The sequence below is a fragment of the Gossypium arboreum genome, chromosome 1, assembly GCF_025698485.1.
Source record: "Gossypium arboreum isolate Shixiya-1 chromosome 1, ASM2569848v2, whole genome shotgun sequence".
Taxonomy (NCBI): Eukaryota; Viridiplantae; Streptophyta; class Magnoliopsida; order Malvales; family Malvaceae; genus Gossypium; species Gossypium arboreum.
The window spans coordinates 105,669,985-105,692,141 of NC_069070.1; the positions used below are offsets into that span (position 1 = coordinate 105,669,985).

The window sequence follows — 22,157 nt, forward strand, 5'->3', positions numbered from 1 at the left end:
GACTTGACGTGTTGATTCAATCTCCCAACCTGACATTAATCTACAAGGACATTAAACAACATAAGTAAGCTTAATGAAGCTTAGTAAGTTCGATGGGTTAAACATAAATCTTATCGTACCTACTATAACACATCAATTAAATAAATTCATTCAATGTAAATTCCCTGCCAATCACAACTTCAATCGATGAATACACTTATTTCAAATCCATACCATTAACAAACAATATGTCTTTCAATTTCAATTACATAGTCATTTACTAAATCTTCCCAAATCGAAGAACGGCTTACGGATAAGAGTACATCATTTTCAGAAGCCCGAAGGCTGAACAGAAGCACATAAGTGCTAAACAGAAACCCATAAGGGTTAAACAGAAGCTCAAAAGTGCTGAACAGAAACTCATATAAGTAGAACAGAAGCTCGTGATAGCTAAACAGAAAGTAAACACGAAAGTTTGTAACAAATGTTAAACCTCAATTTACTTGGGTAATTTGTCGTCAATTCATCTTTTGTTGTCTTTCGTCACACGACAATTGTACTCAAATTCCATGTTCCATTCGTTTCAAACATTCAATTCAAATTTCATCATTTTAACTATATTTTACTTTCAACAATTGATATGAATAAATACATAATACCATTCACCAATTTAATATATAAACATTAAAGTTTAACTATATGAACTTACCTAGGTTAAATTGTAAGATTTGTAGAAATTCAGGGACTATTCTACTAATATTCCTTTTTCACGAGTATCTACGGGCTCTTGATCTAAAATATAAAATTACTCATTCATTAGCATATCTTTCAGTTCCAATTCACCTCACAATTAATACCCCTTGATTTTTTAAATTTAAAAAATTACCCCAATTTTTGCAACTTTTACAATTTAATCCGTTAACTAATTAGTCTATCAAATGAACTAATTTTTCTCAATTGATAATTTATCTAAGTATTCTAGGCTATCTTACAGCCCTTGATACATAGAAATTTAATACCAAACCCTAATTCTTTATTTCTTCACAATTTTGTCCTAAAATCAATATCTAGCAAAATCACTTTATAAAATCATCATACAAAAAAATTAAAGCTCTAAATTCATTTTATTTCATAAAAAAATATCCATTACTCATCAATGATAACTTCCAAAATTTTCAATAAAATCAAAAACTAATAAAATAGCTTGTTGCACCTAATTGTAAAAGTGTTTAAAACATAAAAATTACAAGAAAAGGGCAAGAATTAAACTCACTTGAAGTAAAAATATGAAAAACCAGCTTAAGGATCTCTCCTGTGGCTGTTTTGGTTGAAATTTTGGAGAAGAAATGTCTAGAAATCCTTAAAATCAAATTTCGGCTATTTAATTTTATTTTATTTCCAATTTTCCCCTTAAATCACATGATTTTATTATTATTATTCACACTTATGCAGCCTCAGCCATTCTACTTGGCATATTTGTCCTATTAGTCCTCCCTTATTTACCATTTAGGCTATTTAATCACTGTAGCAAGTTTTGCACCTTTTTCAATTTAGTTCTTTTTTAATTAATTAACTATCAAAACGTTAAAATTTTCTAAAAAAACTTTAATACTACCTTAATGACACTCCATAAGTATTTATAAAATTATTTATGGATCAGTTTATAGAATCGAGGTCTCGATTCCTCATTTTCTAAATCACTTGACCTAATAAATCTTTATAAAACACAAATTACTAATTTAAAACTCTTTCTAAAACCACATTTTTCTCGTAAATACTAAATAATAAAATTTACGAGCTTGCTCGATGGATTTGGTGGTCTTGGACCACTGTTTTCGACACCACTAAAAATCAGGCTGTTACACATTCTCAGCATTCTTAAAAAATTCATCAAACACCAATTGCCCAAGCTCAAACTTGACCATTTCAGCCACTTTTCTTAACAAGATAACCATTCTTTTACTAACAAAGTCCCTCTGGTTGTTTAGGAGCTAGTTTCTAGTGGCAATAAAAAATAATGCTACGTAATCAGTTGAAAAAGAAATTGCATGAAGATTACCTTTCTCAAGCCATGAAAGATGAATATTGTTAGTAACAAAAACTACAATCTAGTCAATGCTTTCATCAAATTACCAAATAATGTTTCTAACCAATAGTTCTAATTAATATCTAATTACCAATTAATAACTCTTTAATCCTTTACAGTACCCATTCTCGAAAACCTCCCGATTTGACTTCCTAAAATGACTAGATTTAAGAAATTTAACCCAAAACAAAACATCTTGACATCAACAAAAATCGAATCACTACAAGAACTATTACTTTTTAGTGAAATTTTGTAAGTAAACTAAAGTAAGTCACTTAGTTTTCATCTGCTTTTTGAAAGGAGGAGAAAGTCTTACAATGAGAGTGATTCATAACCCTCTTTAGAGTATATAGGAATAAGGTTACTACTTGGTGAGTGAGTGAGTGAGTGAGTGAGTGAGTGAGGAGGCGTGTGCATATTTCAATTTTAAACGAATTAGTTTGGTTATCAATCGACCACTAAATTTAATTCGGTCGGGGTCAATAAAGATTTTTTGAAATTTCAATTAACAGCGAATTCGATTAATTCAACTTATAAGATTTTGGAACAATTAGAAAATTACAAAAATGAAACCATTTATTTTGAATAACAAAGAGCGATTAATCAAGTCCAGCAATGGGGTTTTCCAACAAGCTTTACAAAGAGTTCTAGGAACTCTGAATAGTTCTTTAAACGAGTTACATTTATGCACCATTAGCGCTAATATTGACTTGTTTGGGGTGATGAAAGAAATAACTTATTAGCCTTTTTTTTTACCTTTTACTTTATTGTAGATTGTAGGCATTATTTTTTTCTTCCAAAAAATAATGAGGAAATACTCATCGAGTAAGTAATCGATTAATCGAAATTATCAATAATAAAATATTATAGGCATGTAAGCCCAAAATATAAAAAATTAAAGAATGGTCTTAAAACTTAATGAGTTTATACAAATAATTATAATGGGCTTAAAATTACTTCAATCGATTAATAGATTTAAAAAAAAGATTTAGTTAACGATTTAGGATTTTAAATTTTAATTAATTCAATTAATAATAGTTCGGTTCAAGTATTAATCGATTTGACCATTTGAACACCCTTATAAAGGAGTGAAAATTAAATAATAGCTTGTACTCACTAAAATATAATGAACTATAACATCCTAAAAAACTGGGTTAGAAGAAACTGAGTTAGTGAAACTAAGAGTGGTTACCCCTGGAATTTGAGTTAAGATGTTGAAAGTTTTGCAAAGATGAATTGATTTGTTTTAGTGGTTAAGTATTCTATTTACGTGTCTAAGGTCATGTGTTCAAATCCCTTCTTTGGTATTTTTGTTATTTTTTCCTTAACCTCTATTCCTGATCATCTAGCATAACTAATATTTTCAACCAACTCACGATGAGGCTAGTGGTTCAGTGGTTAAGCTGCTATATATCCTTTGGTCTTGTGTACAACTCTCTAATTAAGTAATAAGGGGATATTTTTATGTTGTTCCGTAAATTAGTTTTATTTTTGTTTTAAAATTAATTAAATCCCTTTCCACATTTTCCTCATTTTGTTTACATTTTTTTATTTTATTTTCTTTGTTATTCTCTTTCTTCTTTCCAGATTTTCCTCTTTGATTTTTCTTTTTTGTTCTTAGGATTTTGATTCTTTGGCTTCAAGTGGTTAGCCTCAATCCTTATTGGTAAGTTGGCATCACCTTCTACTCTGTTATTTTGTCGAAGCTACTCGTGTGTCTTTAGGGATTTTGAGGTTTTGAGGTCATGGTGTTAAATTGCTTTGTGTTTTCCTAATTATTATTATGTGCTTTTAGGAAAGGATCGAACGACATTTGGCATTCTTCCATCGATTTAAAAATTTCATAGTTGCTGATTTGTTTGCTAGTAAGTTTTGATTTGGGGTTTTGCATCAAAATTCTTTGACGTAACTTTGGTTTGGATGCTAATTCAAGCGATTTGATTCGGTTTAATCATCTGATTTGGTCATCTACTATTTTTAGGTTCTAGATTCATCTTTGTTGCTTCTACGTCAAGACCATATCAAGTTTGTAATGAAAACCCGAAATCTTTCGAACGAAAGTGGCCGAAAAACATGGTTATCGACACCATACGACCGTGTGGTAGGTCGTGTAACTCACTATTTTAGAATTATAGGCTTATAGACATGTGTCTAGGTCATGTAACACACTATTTTGAAATTGAGTCACATGGGTGAGGGACAATGTAAAAGCCCAATTTCTGTGAAATCAGAACAGTGGTCTTGGGACCACAAATCCGAGCCAAAAAATAAAAATAAAAATTATTTTTATTTTATCATATGGTCCGTATTATGATAGACATGTCATGTGAAAATTTCGATAAGAAAATTTTATCGATTAAGTGTTTAATTATAGGAAGGACCAAATCGCATAAAATGCAAAAGTTGGATTCTAGTAGTTAGAAGGATCAAATAGCTATAGAATTTAAAAATTAAGGTCCTTATATGGTAATTAGACCATTAATGAAAAGTATGTAGATATTTTAGTGACTTATCCATGTAAATTTAGAAAAAGGGCAAGGACTAAATTGGAAAGTAAAAATATTTAATTAAGTAAAAGATGATAAAAATGAAATATCATTTTATTTTATCATCTTCTTCCCCAAAAATACATTGAAACCCTAGGAGAGAGAAAAAAAATTTCATGGCCAAATTGGGTAAGTTTCCTTGGCCCGTTTTTAGTAATTTTGATATTTTTGAAACCGGGATAGCTTAATCTATCTATTTGGAGGATCAATTTGAGAACTTATCAAAGTATGAAAATTGGGTCATGGATGAATATGCTAAAAATTAGAATTTTATGGTAGAAAATGAAAGATTGTTGATAGATAAACAACTTTTACAAAGTGATTTTTTATGAAAACATGATTTAAGGACTAAAATGTAAAGTTGTGAAATTTGATGAAAAATTCTGAATTTTTATGAATGCATGTGCTGTAAATTTTGTAATGGAATTTCCGTTAGGCTTGGAATAGGGAGTAAATTGCACAAATTTTATTTTTCGAACCTAGGGACAAAATGGGAATTTATGGAAAAGTTAGGGATAAAATGGTAATTTTGCCTAGGATGAAAATTAAGTCCACTTGAATATAAAATTTGGTAAATTGATGTTAAATTTACTCGTATAGATCTGGATAAACCAAATTTGGAGCTAGAACAAGGAAAGAGGAAAATGTCAAATTAGTAGATTTTACGTACACGAACATTGTCGAGGTAAGTTCGTGTAACTAAATTGTATATGTTTTTATGCTTGAATTTAAGGTTGTGTCTTTGAATTGTATAAATGCCATAAATATGTGAACTGATCACATAATCGTTATAGCCCGATAAATGAAAGTGTCCAATCAATAATAATGCCTGATAAATGGTAAATGATAAAAATGTTACTTATATGCTTGAAATAAATGTGGAATATGTCTATTTGAATTATATGTAATAATCACATGCTTGTTAATGCTTGAAAAATGTTAAATCCCGTTTGAATAAAGTAAGAATCGATGGATAAATGTAATTTCTCGAAATGAATGAGTTCTTGCATTTGTTGCTGATGGGATTTAGCTCGGACGAGTAATCTTATTGACCTCACTTATGAAAGGATTTAGCCTGGACGGGTAATCCTAATATAAGTTCTTTCGAGAATATGTATAGATTGGATTTAGCTTGGACAGGTAATTCAGATCAAGCTCCTTAGGATTTAGCCTGGATTGGTAATCCTGTTGTATACATGTGAGGCTCCAGAGTGTACTCTCTAAAATAATACCTTATGGGTAACATTGAATATGAATTGATGGATCCTGATTTGTACACCTCGGGTGTACTACCTGTGTAACTATCAATATTTCAGATAAATTCAATGGGTAAAAATCTTGACATGAGAAGATATGAATAAGAAATGAGTTATTACACGTATCAGACTAAAATACAAGAAAATGATGATGCATGATAAATGATATCTGAAAACCTGAGATGATGATAATTGTACCTGGACTGTATTTGATGAATGTATGTTCATTCTTGATTATAGACTTGTACACCTTGAGTGTACTAATCGTGACCTTGATATTCCTAGTAATATGAGCAAAGTTTTGATATGAAATGATCTGAACTCAGACTGAACTAGTATGAAATTATACTTGTAATAATGAGATGAATTATGCATGTTGAATGAATACATGTTGTGGAAACATATGTGCTTGGAAACTTGATTGTTGTTGAGCCCATATATGTTTTGATGTTATTATAGAATATATGACTAACAAGGGCAATGAGGATGCATGTAGGTCTTGAGGTCAAATTGATTGAATATGCCTTACATAGTTACCTCAAAATAAAATGAATGGTAAGTTAAGTACCATGTTATACGAACTTACTGTAACAGCTCGGTTTTAGCTAAATCAGAATAGTGGTTTCGGAACCACAAATCTGAGGTCGTAAAATTATTTTAATATTATTTTCCTTGCTTATAGTATGTGAATTGATATGTGTGAAAGTTTCGTGTAGTAATTTTTCCGTTTGTGTGCTCGATTTGGAAAAAGGACCTATTCACGTAAAATGCAAAAGTTGTGTGCTAGTAGTTAAAAGTGTTTAAATGCCATGCTTTGTGAAATGTGAGGTCCTTATTATGTAATTGGACCATGGATAGTGGGATTGGTTATAAATGACCTTAAAATGGGTGAATTATAAGTTATTAAGCCGAGGGTAAAATAGTAATTGATGTGTTAATGTATATTAAATAAAACAAACAAATTAAATTTATCATTTTTCTTCATCCATCAACCCAAATAAGAGGAAAAAGAATAGGGTTTAAATATTTGAAGCATTCTCCATTTAATTGGCTTGATTAAGGTATGTATTGAGCTCGATTTTTGATATTTTTACGTTTTTGTGATCGTTGCTTTGAGTGCTAGCTAGCCTGTACCCTAATTTATGAAATTGTTGATGATTTTGTGAAATTTCATTAATGAATTCATAAGTTTTATGATGTTTGATGATGAATTATTGAAGCTTGGTGTTTGATATACATGTTTTTTTTACTTTGACAAAAATGTCAATTAGGGGTTAATTTGTGAAAATGTAGACATGTGGGCAAATGTGTGAAAAAATGAAAAATATGGGCTGTTAGGGGCACTATGGTAATTTGTTCAAGCATGGGTTAAATTGAATTTGATGAAATTTGTGTATTTTTGAATTAGAGACTAAATTGAATAGATGTGAAAGTTTAGGAATTGAAGTGAAAAAATGCCCAAATGTATATTTTTGGATGAACTTGAATGAATTGGTGATTAAATGGGTTAATTTTGAATACATATAGATCAAGAAAGAAAGAACTCGGATTTAGATTGAGAAAAATCGAAGGTTATAGAGTAATTGATCCGATTCGTCCATTTCGAGTATGAGGTAAGTTCGTACATGATAAATATTGTTACAATTGTGTTTTAATGCTTTAATAATACATAAATTGTATATATGTGACTACGATTGCGTACGATAATAAATCGACTATGTTTGGCACTTAGTGTGCGTTTCAAAATAGCTTCGGCTATAAATAGCACTTAGTGTGCGAATTAGAATAGTTTCGGCTATATGAGGCACTAAGTGTGCGATATCGAGATAGCTTCGATTTAATGTAATGGCACTAAGTGTACGAAATCGTTATAGCTTCAGCTAATCATTGATGTACTAAGTGTGCGAATTCTTAGAGCATTGAAAGACTTTCGAACGAATTAATGTATTGAACAAATAGGTGAGAATGAAATAAATAAATACGGGAAAGTTTAGGTATGTACGATACCTATGTGGTAGTTGATACTATGTATATAAAGCTTGATGAATTTATATATACATATTAAATGGTGGTGGATTAGAATTGAATGCAGATATAAGAACTACTAAGTGTTTATTAACTGATGTTTTGTATTATATGAATTGTTGAGTATATTTGGTATGAACTTACTAAGCTATGAAACTTACTGTGTGATATTTGTCTTTGTTTTATAGAGTGTCGAAGCTAGCTCGGACATCGGGGATCATCGGGAACTATTATCACACTATCGAATCAACTCGTTGTTACTTTTGAAGCTTTATATATTTGGTATATCGCAAGTATAGGCTAGTGTTATTTTGGTATGTTTTGAGTCTTGATATTAGCCATGAAATTTGGCTTGTAAATGTGGTATGATAACCATCTAAATTGGCTTGAATTTTGTGTTTGGTAAGTGTTATATGTGATGTATATAATGCTTTATGTATTGGTTTGGTTTGAGATGATGATATGATGAGTTTTGTGATATGAAATAGATGATATTGTGATGAATTAGTGAATAGGGAATATATGCAAGTTGTGATGATTTTGGCATAATGATTTGGTATATTTTGAATGTGAAATTGATTAGTTAAAATGGTTGATGATATATAGTATGTTATGTGTATGTTTTGGTGAGTTTTGGTTGCTTATAAATGACTTGAAATGGTACCAAATAGGTTGATTGATATGCATGATCGTAGGGTGGCAAGATTGGCTCTTCAAATGGCCTATTTTTGTCCACACAGGAAGAGACATGGGTGTGTGCCTCGGCTGTGTGCAACACACAGCTATGTTTCACGGCTGTGTGTCCTCTGGGGTAACCCTATGAATTTAAGTCAGCCTCAAGCACGGATTAGACACACGGGCATGTCTGATAATCGTGTGAGGCACACGGCCTACTTACACGAGAGTGTGACCTTTGAATGTAAAATTTTTTCTAAGTGTTCGGAAATGTTTATATGTGATCAGTTTAGTCCCAAACCACTTTTAAGCATGTTTTAAGGTCTCGTAGAACCTTATAAGGGACAATGTGAATGTTTGTGAATGGTTTTTGATAATGAATGTATAAATTTATGTGAATAGGATGTGTTATTTGGTAATACCTCGTAACCCTATTCTGTTTTCGGATATGGGTTAGGGGTGTTACACCTACTAAGCATTTTATGCTTACTTAGTTTTATTTCCATTTTTATAGTAAATCAGAAGCTCGTTGGATTGAAAGCTTGGCGGAGATCACTCACACTATCCATTAGCCCATGTCGGTACAATATAGTAAATCAATTATGGTTGTAATGGCATGTATAGGATATGTTGGCCGTATTGGCATGTAAATGTAAATGATGCTTGTAATCTAGCCATTGGAATGACTAGTAATGCTTTGTTTTGATTTACTTGTAATGTCAAACTATGGTAGCCACATATATGTTAAGTAATTGATCAAATTATGTCTAACTTGAGGACTTAATTAAGGTAAGATTAGACAAATGTATGCATGGAATGGTATGCCATGTTGAATGATGGAAATTTCTTGATTTGAATGCTTGGAATGGTTGGATTGCATTTGGTATGATTTGGTGCAGGAAAATGGTGAATTTGAGTGACAAATGAAGCAGGAAATAACTTTATTTTGTCCACACGGGTAGACACACGAGCGTGTGTCTAGACCATGTGTGACACACGGCTGAGTACATGGGGGTGTAGTTAGGCCGTATGTCCCCTGCACCTTAGTTTTGAGAAACAGAATGCTCAAAATTGAGCACACGGGAAGAAACAAGGGCGTATCTCTCAGTCGTGTGTGCTACACGACCTAAAACACGGGCATGTGTCTTGGCCGTGTGAAACCTGCACTTAATTTTGAATTGAATTAATTAACCACACGGCCTAGCATACGGGCGTGTGGCATGACCGTGTGCACAAGTGAGAGAGTTACACGGGGTCGAACATGGCCTCCAGCACAGGCGTGTTTTAGGGTCACACAGGCGTGTCCCTTGGACCACACGGGCGTGTGAGCCCTGCACCTTGGAAAATTTTTATAATTTTACGAAAAATTCTTAAAGGTTTTGATTAAGTCCTGACTCGATTCTAATGCTCGTATTGGGCCTCGAGGGTCCATTTAAGTGACGTTTCGAATGATTTTGAAATTTGAATAGTAACTCACATGATTTATCTGTAAAATGTGATTGAATGTTCCAGTAATGCTCCGTAACCCTGTTCTAGCGATGGACACGGGTTAGGGGTGTTACATCGGCAGTGTGACAAGCTGTGTGAGACACTGAGATAAGCCACACAGGTGTGTGTTAGGCCATGTAGGCTACACGGGCCAGCCATGTAAGCTGTGTGAATCTACGCGGGCATGTGGGCCAAACATCTGAATTTTTTTAGGGTCCATATGGTCTGAATTAGGGTATAAAATTTGATATTTGGTGATCTGTTAGTGTATAATCCGTTATCTATACATATGATTGATTAAGTAAGTATGATTTGTTAGAGTATGATGTGCTTTTATTCGAGATGTATTTAAGGTATGTGATTTATCCAAGTATGATCCGTGTTCTGTTAATTTTGATCTATGTACTTTGTTGAATGAGAACATGTGATATCTGAATATGTTGATTTGTTTTATGTTGATTCTGATATATAACCATGCACGCGATTTCATGGAAAATCTGATATGAGTCATTGAGATTTGAGAAATCTATTTTGCAAAGCATGGTTTACCATGCCTTCTGTTTCTGTTATTGTACGACAACATGTCCTACATGCTCATCACTTTGATTCTGTATATGAATGCCATGATACATTGCATGAGGTTTGGGATAATGTGAAAGGAGGAAGTTCTGACAGTTTAATGATTTACATTATCTGGTGGTTTATCCACAATTTTGTTCTGGCAGCTTGGCTACAACATAGTGGCTTGACCATATATATCTGATCTGGCAGTTTAACTACAAATTCTAGTGGCACTGTCCACAATTATCTATTGGTGTGATTTGGTTGGATGAGCTCTGGGGAACTCTATTTTAGTGTGTAGCAGAGTCGGGTAGGATGTTTTCTGAAAAATCTACATTATAATTTTCTAAAAAATGCCGCATTGGTATAGTCATGCATTCAGCATTTTTTTTATATAATCGTAATGAAATTCTCTACATTACTTTAATTAATATAATGTGTTTTGTATGATTTCTATATGAAATTAGTTATACATTGAGCTTTATAGCCATCCCTTTGTTTTGTTTTTGATTGTTCAAGTAACCCTTTGACTTAGGTTGGACGACGTGTGGGAGCTCGGATTGTTTTCGCATTTAGTGTAAATATGGTGATTTTTCGTAATTATTTGTTTTGGACTTGGGTTTGTAATTTGTTTCTGAACTTCTTTTGGGTTTTATTAAAGTTTTTGGAAATAGATATTTTTAAAAGTGAATCGACAAGATCACTTAAGTCGAAAAAATGGATTTCGGTTTTCAAAACTAAAACTCCTAAAAAAAGGTTTTCCGTTGCAAATTAAGTAATTTTTTAAGTGTTTACTGAAAGCAAACAAATAGTGTGTAATGACTATTTTCTATATTCGTATTTCCCAAATACCTACTGAACTCGGCTTCCAAATGAATCAATGTAACTTCTTCAAATTCGGTCATAGCTTTTAGACCAGGTTTAAAGTGTTACATGAACTAACTTTTTAAATAAAACTCTATAAATATAAAGTTTTTTTGAGTAGTATACATAAAAATTTTTCTTCCCAATCTCTATTTTACCTTCACTTGAACCAATTGCAACTTATAAATACCAAACCAAAATCAACGTTGTTATTCGACTTTCAACCATAAAATTATATTTTATTAAGTATCGATCCGTGCAATTTTAGGTAGCGGATTTATTTTTGAAAGTTAAGGTAGTAGAATTAAATATTAGCCATTTCATGGTTCATACCAAATACAATGATATTTCAAAGTGTTGGCCAATTTACAAATGTGAAAGCCAGAAATTAATCTTTGTGGTGTAAAATTCAGCATAACCTTAATAAACTTGATATTTTGATTTATTTTTCAAAGTTTTATAGGTAAAGAGGCAATTTGCACCTAAACACCAAATTTCTCCTTCAAGGCAAAGGCAAACTGGAATTTTCTTTAGACGACGTTATGCTTCCGGATAGTTTGACTTTTTTTTTTTCCCTCATGTACATATATTTAACATATTTCTCAATACATACTTGTTACTTTGTTTTATAGTTAAGCTAAATCCTGCCATATATCTTCATTTACCAATTTTCTCTATTAAGCTGTATTCCTTATTTTGAACGTAGTACTTCGTTTATTTATTCATTTATTTTATTCTATTATAATTGTATTTAAATTATTTTATATTTATTTACCCCCAAAAAGTATTTTATATTTTATTTAAAATTTGAAATTATATTTATTATAAAACTCCAGACTACATTGATATCATAAATTAACTAAATTTTAATTTAGTCGGGATGAAAAGATTCTATTTTACAAAATAAATTGAGTTATTTTGAGGATATTGTTTTCATATTATATTATATATATAAATAATATATAAAATAAGAATATTTGAACTCATGCTTTTAAATGTTTCAAATTTATATTTTATTATTTAATCAAAACTTCATTTATTATTAATAACAATTTTTGTAAATATATTTTTAGTGTGCCATAATTTAACATTAACAATTCTTATTAGATATATTTTAAGATATTCCATATCTAAATTGTGTTTTATTTATTTATTTATTTTATGTAATGTCATATATGTTTTTTATAATTATAATAATTTCAATACCAACAATCGTTCTGAGTTTAAATTAAGTAATTATTTTCTATAATTAACTCAAATTAAATTAATTTATCGAATAAATTAAAAAACTACATAAAATATTACTGAAACCTCACAATTCTAAAAACTTCAAATATGATATCATATTTTAAATTTTCTTTTATATTGGGTAGACATTTAATATATTAAATCTATCTTATTTCAATCATTTTATTTCAAATCTAGCATTTTCTTCTAAAGCTCAAATAACTTTTATCAAATGTTTATTTAAAAACACTTGATTGAATTTAAAATTTGTTACGAGCAAAGGGAAAATGTAATTATAGTTGAGAAGAGTATGAGATATTTTTAGAGTGTGCTTGATCGGGTGAAAAAGTGGAAGTACGAGAAGAGAAAGTGAAAAAGTGGAAAAAAAATTAATCTTGTGTATGTTTGGTTGAGAAGAAAAATAAAAGGAAAAAAAAATCTTAAATACATAAAACTCAATCCTTTCAAATTGCATTGATGAAAAGAGAGAAAATGAAAGGCATGCGTGTGTTAATTAAAAATTAAATATTTTTTTAAATGTTTTAGTTTTTTTCTCTTTCATTTTTCAAGCTTACTAAACAGTGGATAAGAAAAAATTATTTCTAATTTTCAACCCTTCAATATTTCATCCTTTCAATTTTATTTTCCCTCTACCTAGCAAAATTAAGGATGGGAAAAGTAAAGTATATAATCAAATATTTGAATTACATTAAAATTGTATAAAAGTGAGAGACGCAAAATTGATAACAACTTGCATGAATGGCAGAGGCAGTGGATAACATCACCTACCCATCAATGGCCATTTGCTTGGAAATTGAGAAAATTTTGGTAGGGTATGACTTAATCAACAATGGAATGATAAAAGATGAGATGAATATATATTTTTAAAGTTTAATCTATCATACATCTAAAAGACCTAATTTAATGGATCAAGTTAGGAAAGCCTACTAAATTTATGACAAAAGTATAGTCAAACTGCAGTTTTGAATTTGATTCAGAATGTGATAATCACTTATGCCCATATCAGCTTATGGCTTCAGTAGCATGTCATACATCTCAGGAACCAGTGGCTCAGCAGCGGTGTTTGACAAATTGTTATGATTTTCATTTTTGGTTACTTCCAGACCAAGTTCAATTTCCAAGTACTGCAACCACTTGTTATTTTCATTTTCTTTGCTGTATTCTTCTCCAAAATCTGGGCTCTGGTTGCCTTCAACTTCATTTGATTGGATCTCATCAGGCTGGAATGATCCTAAGCTATCCAACATGTCCCAAAAGTCTGAATCAGACTCCAATGGGATATCAAATGCATTATTTAGGATCTCTGGTTTGTTCACTTCCTCTGATGTGTTGTTCTCCCAATCATAAACTCCAATGAAGTTTAACAGTGAATCTCCATGATTTTCCGGGTTTGGAACATTAACCTGACTGGAATTGGTGATGTTGGAGTTGCTGGAAGAGATTGATGAACTTGGAAACTCTTTTGGTTCCTCAAATGGGCCGCTGTTATGGCTTGGTACCTCAGTTTTGAAGGCTTCTGCTTTGTCTGATACAGGAAATCCCTCTCTGGGCTTTTTGCTTGGAGACCCTTCATGCCATTGTTGCTCAAGTTCAACCTCTAAGTTTCTTTTGCCACATGGTGATGACACAAATGTAATGGAAGAGCATGATGATGAGACCATACAAGTTTCTTTGGATTGATCATTTTGAGGAATCTTCCCATTCTTTGGAGCCAATCTCTTTTTCAAATGAGTGTTCCACACATTCTTTATCTCATTGTCGGTTCTTCCCGCTAAATGTGATGCAATTTTGGACCACCTGGGAAATTAATATAACTGTAACATAAGCAATTAAGATACCCAAAACTTATGTCAGATAAAAGCCTATTTTCTAATTTGAAACTCACTTATTTCCCAAAGTCTCATGTAATCTTATTATAGTTTCTTCTTCCTCTTTGCTGAAGTTCCCTCTTTTGACATCTGGTCTCAGGTAATTAATCCATCTTAAACGGCAACTCTTTCCACATCTCAGTAGCCCTACAGCATAAACCAAACAAAGACTGTGAACTCTTGAAAATTATATGTTAAACTTGTTCAAATGTCCTGCTTATCTGTCGAGATAGTGACAGAAACAATGATGACAGTTCAATGTTTTTGCCCCCAGATTTTCACCTATTGAAAGATTAAATAAGTAAGATACATAACTTTGTGTGTGTTGGGATGCACATATCAGAAAGGGAAAGCAAAACAAGAAATTCATAGTGTGTTAAGATGTCACAAGTTTTGCATTAAAATAATACGAAATCAGTTCATTGTTTTATCTGATCTGCAATTGGGGATCGAATTTTGAATGGCCTTTTAAGGGGGACTTCATGAACCAATTCGGCTAAGTTCTTGGTTCAGTAATTCTTCAACTTTTGAATGTAAAACAAAATGGAAGAAAGAATTAGCAAGTAGAGGCCTTGTAAAAATCTGATTTTGACACTTAATTGTTATTTGTTAAGCTGCCACAATATTTTAGGTGGAACATTAAAAAACAAAGGAAAAGTATATTCTCGCATTGACAGTGTCATTTCAACAAAATTGGCCAAACACCAACAACAAAAGGAAATTTAGAAAAATATATAAAAATTATGTCAAAATCAAACTTCATAGTTCTTACCAAAACAAATCCAAACATTTCTTTCAACTAATATTGATGAATTAATTTAAGCGGTTCACATAATGGCATGCATGCATACATTACATGTATGCTCATATTGTTAAATGGGGTGATTCTGAGCTTTTTTTTACAAAGAAACATTTCACTGTATCAGAATCTTTTTAAATTCTAAGGTTGACAATTGATAAGAAATTTGGATTTGAACAATTACTTCATTGCAGATTTGCCAACTAATCATTTCCTGGAAAAACAGTAACCAGCAAGAGTACCCACAACTTTTTCAGACAAAACAGCAAAAGCTTTGCAGATTAATCTGCAACCTTCTTTGTTCATATGGAAAATTGAGAGAATTGAACAAAAGGGTGGTTTGTAAACTTGGTTAAAAGACCAACAAAAGTGAGAATGGGATCAATGAAGAGAAAGCAGAACAGAGCAATAGGTGATGACCATTGAAGAAAACTGAGTTAGGAGTTTAAAACTTTGTTGGCAGTATTGAAACAAATATGAATTCCATTGGTTAATTCAACAAGCAGAAGAGAACCAGAAAAAAATGTTGATTTTTTCACAGAGAGAGAGAGAGAGAGAAGAGACAAACCAGCTTGTTTAGGGAGAGCTCTCCAGTTTTCATGGCCATGTTTCTGAATAAAAGTGATAAGCCTCAAGTCCTCTTGGGGACTCCATGGACCTCTCTTCACTTTGTCTTTATCGCAACACGGAGCTCTTCCTTTCCCCATATCTGCTTTCTTCCAACTAAACTCTTCTCAATTATGATCTTTCAAAGAAAACCAGCACTTTCTTCTGTTTTTCTCCACTCACATATCAGATTATTCAACCACAACTAATACTCTCTTAATATATATATGGAGACAGAGAGAAGGATTATACAATTAATTTAATTTTATATTAATTTAAATATATTATACCCGTTAAGTACATATAAATGAAAATATTTAATTTCTTATTTGATATAAAAAGACTTAGACATTATATATATATATTTTAAATTGATATGATAAAATATCAAATAAATGCGAAACTTCGATGATAAGTAAATTTATATTAGTGTTAAATTACCAATAGTACATATAGTTTTGCAATTTTATAAAACTAATTGAATGTACATTATATATGTATGAATGCAAGAAAGACCACAAGGATCATGACCTGAATTGGAGATACCATTTCGAGAAAGCAAAAAAAAGGAAAATAGGAGAGCCAGGTAGGTTACTAAATATCTATAATTCCAAAATAACCATAATAATTATTTTTTATTTTTTATACAAATAATTATTATTTATTGCACCTGCATCCAGCAAAGCTAGTTTCATTTTTACCATTTTTTGGCTTATTATTTATTTCCTTTGAAATTGGTGATTTATATATCTAAAGAATTATGTTACCTGGCCATTAAAGATAGATATTTGACACAAATTCAAACCCTTTTATTTTATTTCATTCTTAATATTATATATATAAAAAACAACTATTATAGTTGTTAGAATTAAGTGACCAATTTTTATTTAAATAAAATACGATGAAAAATAAAATAAAAGTAAAATCCATATAGAACTAGACTTCTTTTATTTTATTTTAGAATAAGGTTTTTTAAACCTTATTAAACTCCATCTATTTTATATTGATTAGGATAAGGTGTTTCAATCCTACTAGAATATCGCTTTACAAGCCTATAAATAGACATAGTATATTCCTATTGTATTGATTCAAAATTTTTCAACATAGTGAATTTTCTTATCCTCTGCCTGTGGTTTTTTTCCCGAAAGGGTTTCCACTTAAAATTTGTGTGTTCTTTATTTTATTTTATTTTTCACAAATTGGTATCCGAGCTTCCGGGTTGTTCATCACAATCACAGTAATGGCGTCTTTGAAGTATGAAATTTCGCTGTTGGATCGCAACACCAGATTTGCATTGTGGCAGATTAAGATGCAAGCAGTTCTTGCGCAGATGGATCTAGAGGATGCCCTGCTAGGGATAGATAAGATGCCTTCGACATTAACAGATGAAGAGAAGAAGTGTAAGGATTGAAAGGTGTTAACACAATTACATCTGCATTTGTCCAACGAAATTTTGCAGGATGTGATGAAAGAGAAGACTGCCGCTGCATTATGGAAGAGGCTAGAACAAATATGTATGTCGAAAACTCTAACAAGCAAGTTGCATATGAAGTAGCGTATTTATGCTCATTGTTTGGAGGAAGGTGCGTCTGTACACGAACACTTAACAGTATGATAAGGAAGATCTAGGGTTGATTCTACTTTGTTCGTTGTCCCCATCTTATTCAACCTTTAGAGACACGATTTACATAGCCGCGAGTCTCTCACAGTTGATGAGGTTTATGATTCTTTAATCTCGTATGATAAGATGAAGCATCTTGTGGTTAAACCTGACTCTCAGGGAGAGGGTCTCATTGTTCGTGGGAGACAAGATCTGAATGCTGATGATGATCGTAGTAGGACACAGGAACGGAATCCTTGTGGTAAATCTAAGGGTAGATCGAAGTCTTCAAACAGAGGTAAAACTTGTAACTTTTGCAAGAAGAAAGGGCATATTAAATCTGAGTGCTACAAGCTACAAAATAAGATTAAAAGGGAGGCTGCGAATCAAAAGGGAAAACAACTAGAAAATTCCGGTGAAGTTGATGTTGTAGAAGACTACAGTGATGGTGAACTTCTAGTCGCTTCTATCAATGGTTTTAAAGTAAGCGAGGAGTAGATACTTGATTCAGGTTGCACCTTCCACATGAGTCCCAATTGGGATTGGTTTACAACTTACGAAACAGTGTCTAAAGGTGTTGTTTTGATAGGAAATAATGCTTCGTGTAAAATCGCAGGTGTTGGAACAATTAAAGTTAAGATGTTTTATGGAGTTCTCAGAACACTTAGTGACGTACGGCATGTTCTAGAATTGAAAAGAAATTTAATTTCGTTGAGTACTCTTGATTCAAAAGGGTACAGATACACAGCTGAAGTGGGGTTTTAAGGATTTCCAAAGGGTCCCTTGTTGTGATGAAAAGGCAGAGAAAGATTGTCAAGTTATATGTTTTGCAGGGTTCTACTGTTACTAGTGATGCAGTTGTCGCTTCCTCTTCCTTGTTAGATGATGATATTACTAAACTTTGGCATATGCGCCTAGGGCATATGAGTGAGAATGGCATGACAGAGTTGAGCAAAAGAGGACTTCTTGATGGGCAAGGAATTTGCAAACTGAATTTCTATGAGCACTGTCTTTTTGGGAAGCAAAAGAGAGTTCGATTCACTAAAGGAATCCATAACACGAAGGGAACGTTGGAGTATATTCATTCTGATCTGTAGGGGCCATCCAGAGTGCCTTCGAGAGGTGGAGCTAATTATATGCTAACCTTTATTGATGATTTTTTTAGAAAAGTTTGGGCGTTCTTCCTAAAGCAGAAAAGCGATATGTTTTCCGCATTTATTTCTTGGAAAATTATGATTGAAAAACAGACGAGAAAACAGATAAAATACCTCCGCACAGACAATGGCTTAGAATTCTGTTCTGATGAGTTTAATAGATTGTGCAAGTCAGAAGGGATCATGAGACACTTGATAGTTCGTCATACTCCACAACAAAACGGTGTTGCAGAACAAATGAACAGAACGATCATGGAGAAGGTTCAATGTATGTTGTCAAAAGCCAACTTACCGAAGTCATTTTGGCCAGAAACAGCCTCTACTACATGTTTTTTGATCAACCGATCTCCATCCGTTGCCATTGAGAAAAAGACTCCACAAGAGGTATGATTTGGTAATCCTGCTAATTATTCTGATTTAAAAATTTTTGGGTGTCCTGCGTATGCTCATGTTGATAATGGAAAATTGGAACTGAGATTCATTAAATGCGTTTTTCTTGGTTATAAAGCTGGTGTAAAAGGGTATAAGTTATGGTGTCCTAAAAATAGAAAAGTTGTGATTACCAGAGATGTTGTTTTTGATGAAACTGCTATGCTACCTAACTTATCTCTTAAAGAATCTTCCAATAAAGAAAATCAAAAGCATGTGGAGCATCGAGTTAATACTGAGTCAACTCCTCAAGCCGTAACAAAAATTGAGAATAGAATTGCTTCTTCACCACAATACTCTATCGCCAAAAACAGAACTAGAAGAGAAATTAAACATCCAAAGAAGTATGTCGAGGCTGATCTAGTTACTTATGCTTTAAATGTGGCTGAAGATATAGATGCGAATCAAGAGCCATCTAATTATTCTGAGGCGGTTAGCTGTGAAGACTCAGAAAAATTGATGTTTGCTATACAAGAAGAGATGGAATCACTCCACAAAAATAGAATATGGGACCTTGTGAAACTTCCTAAAGGTAAAAAGGTTGTTCGTTGTAAATGGGTGTTTAAAAAGAAAGAAGGGAGTCTAGGAGTTGATGAACCCAGATATAAAGCAAGGCTTGTTGCAAAGGGTTACAGTCAAATTCCAAAAGTGGACTTCACAGATGTGTTCTCTCTAGTTGTTAAGCATAGTTCCATTCGAGCTTTGCTTGGTATTGTGGCCATGCATGATTTGGAGCTTGAGTAATTAGATGTAAAAACTGCATTTCTGCATGGAGAACTTGAGGAGGATATTTACATGCAACAACTAGAGGGTTTTATAGTCTCAGAAAAAGAGGACTATGTTTGCTTGCTGAGAAAGTCCTTTTACGGTTTGAAACAGTCACCAAAACAGTGGTACAAGAGGTTTGATTCCTTTATAACTTCTCATGATTTCAAAAGAAGTAGTTTAGATAGTTGTGTTTACTTTTAAAAAAACAGTGATGGTTCTTTTGTGTATCTACTTCTTTATGTTGATGACATGTTGATAGCAGCAAAAGATAAATGAGAGATTGTAACACCCCAAACCCGGCCTGGACGTTATGACCGGATCTGATGCGCCACATTGATGCGTTCAAAACATTCCAGTATTACTTAGTTTGGAAAAGTGAGTTGGTGTTGTAAAAGACACTTTTAAAGGTAGGTTAAAGTGAATAGAAGTCATGCACCGTGTAGGAAACCAGAAAAAGAGGAGGTGAGTCCGCTTGACCGCTTAAGTACCAAGCTCTTCCGGATCCAATCCTAGACATGCATACCACCATTGTCACACTCTAACATCTCGTATAATTTTGAGAAAATCGTTTGATTATGTCCGTCTTAAGAAAATGTTTAAGTTGAAAACATTTGTTTAAAATATTTATTTCCTTGGAAAAACATTTACTTTATGGAAACTTTATGCGTCATCGTGATCTTTTAAAAATCAAGTAGTTTTTATAAAACGAACCCTAGTGCTAACAGTTTAATAATCCCCAAAATAAAAATAATTAAAAAGAGCGGCCTTATTACAACTTTAAACATAATAAAAATAAAATAATCCAAATTAAATGCTAAACTTATTTAAAATTGGCAATCCATCTTCATGGCCACTCTGAATCCCGCCCTCCAAGTCCACCAACTAGGGCTCACCCGCAGGAGGGAAGAGGAAGGGGTGAGTTTGGAAAACTCGGTGTATCTGAAACCCATCCAAAGCCCAATTCACTCGAGCCCATTGGGCCTAAGCCCTATTCAGATATCAAGACATAGTAGGTCAAGCCCTTTTCGAATCTGATAGCAAGGCCTTAGCCCTTTTACATAACAATGTGGCCCATAGGCCCGCTTCAGTAACATGAGTATCAATGAAACAATGAATGCAAGCCCATCCGGGAGACTACTCAACCCACCAACCTGCTACACCGCCTGCATCACATTTCTACACACCATGTGGGGAATATCTCAACCCACCCAAATTTCACATTACTCACAGCAAAGCAAGAAGCACTCAAATTTAGTCATTGAGGCAAAGTTTCAAGACGTGGATGAACCACTTTCGATTTCCTCCATTAATACCCCAATCCCATGCAATGATATTAATAAATGTATATCATGCAAAATACGGAGTAATCAATCAAGCGGTTCACCAATTTAAAACCCTAGGGTATATCGGTAATTTTGCTCTTTAGGGTAATTTGGTAATTTTGCTCTTTAGGGGTAATTTCGTGATCTCACGCTCTCGCACAAGCTAATTGATAATTTTTATCACTTTATGCAATTTGATTCCACCATCTACCTAACAAAGCTAATTCGCCCATCTCTTACCCATATTGGTCCAGTAAGCCCATTGGGCCCGATTTTGGCCCATCGAGCCCCTTTTTTGAAATACGCTAAAACGTCACGCTGAACGTGCTTACCACCTTGCGGTGCGGATCTAACAATTCCTCTATGACTTGAGAGCATTCACATACTTACATGACCATGAAATGCCGGAATTTGGCATTTAAACTTTTTCAATTGAACTAAGAAAGGGTGTTCGGTACACACCGATTCATGACATTTAATCGCTTCGAGATCCCTTCGATGTCCTACAATTTATTAGCACGTTCTTATTTACAAACCATAATCACTAAACCCCAAAACTTACTTATCCATGATCGAACCATATCCCTAAAAACCTTTGAAACCTTACCTTTTGCTAAAATCGATAGTTAGCTCGAATCCGATTGCTCCAATGAACCACGCCTTAGATTCAACGCTTAAGAAGACTCTAGTCACCGAAAGAAAACATCGTTAAAGACTCTTAGAGCCATATGCCCAAATCGATGACCTCCCTAATTTTAGGGACTTGCTTTTCTTAACTTTACAAAATAAGAACAGATCCGAGATGATACGTACTTACCCCTTACTCCCACTTGATTTCCACGCAATTTAGTGTAGATTTATCTATCAAACGACTCAGAGAACT

The 22,157-nt window shown here is 32.8% G+C and overlaps 1 protein-coding gene across 1 annotated transcript; it reads right to left on the reverse strand.

Moving 5' to 3' along the window:
- Positions 1-13,563: 13,563 nt before the first annotated feature.
- On the reverse strand, positions 13,564-16,240 carry LOC108482283 (transcription factor MYB63-like). Its single transcript, XM_017785408.2, has 3 exons — positions 15,964-16,240; positions 14,614-14,743; positions 13,564-14,525 (listed from the first exon to the last, which is right to left on the reverse strand). The coding sequence occupies exons 1-3, from the start codon at positions 16,100-16,102 to the stop codon at positions 13,736-13,738; spliced, it is 1,059 nt and encodes a 352-aa protein (XP_017640897.1). The 5' UTR covers positions 16,103-16,240; the 3' UTR covers positions 13,564-13,735.
- Positions 16,241-22,157: the final 5,917 nt, after the last annotated feature.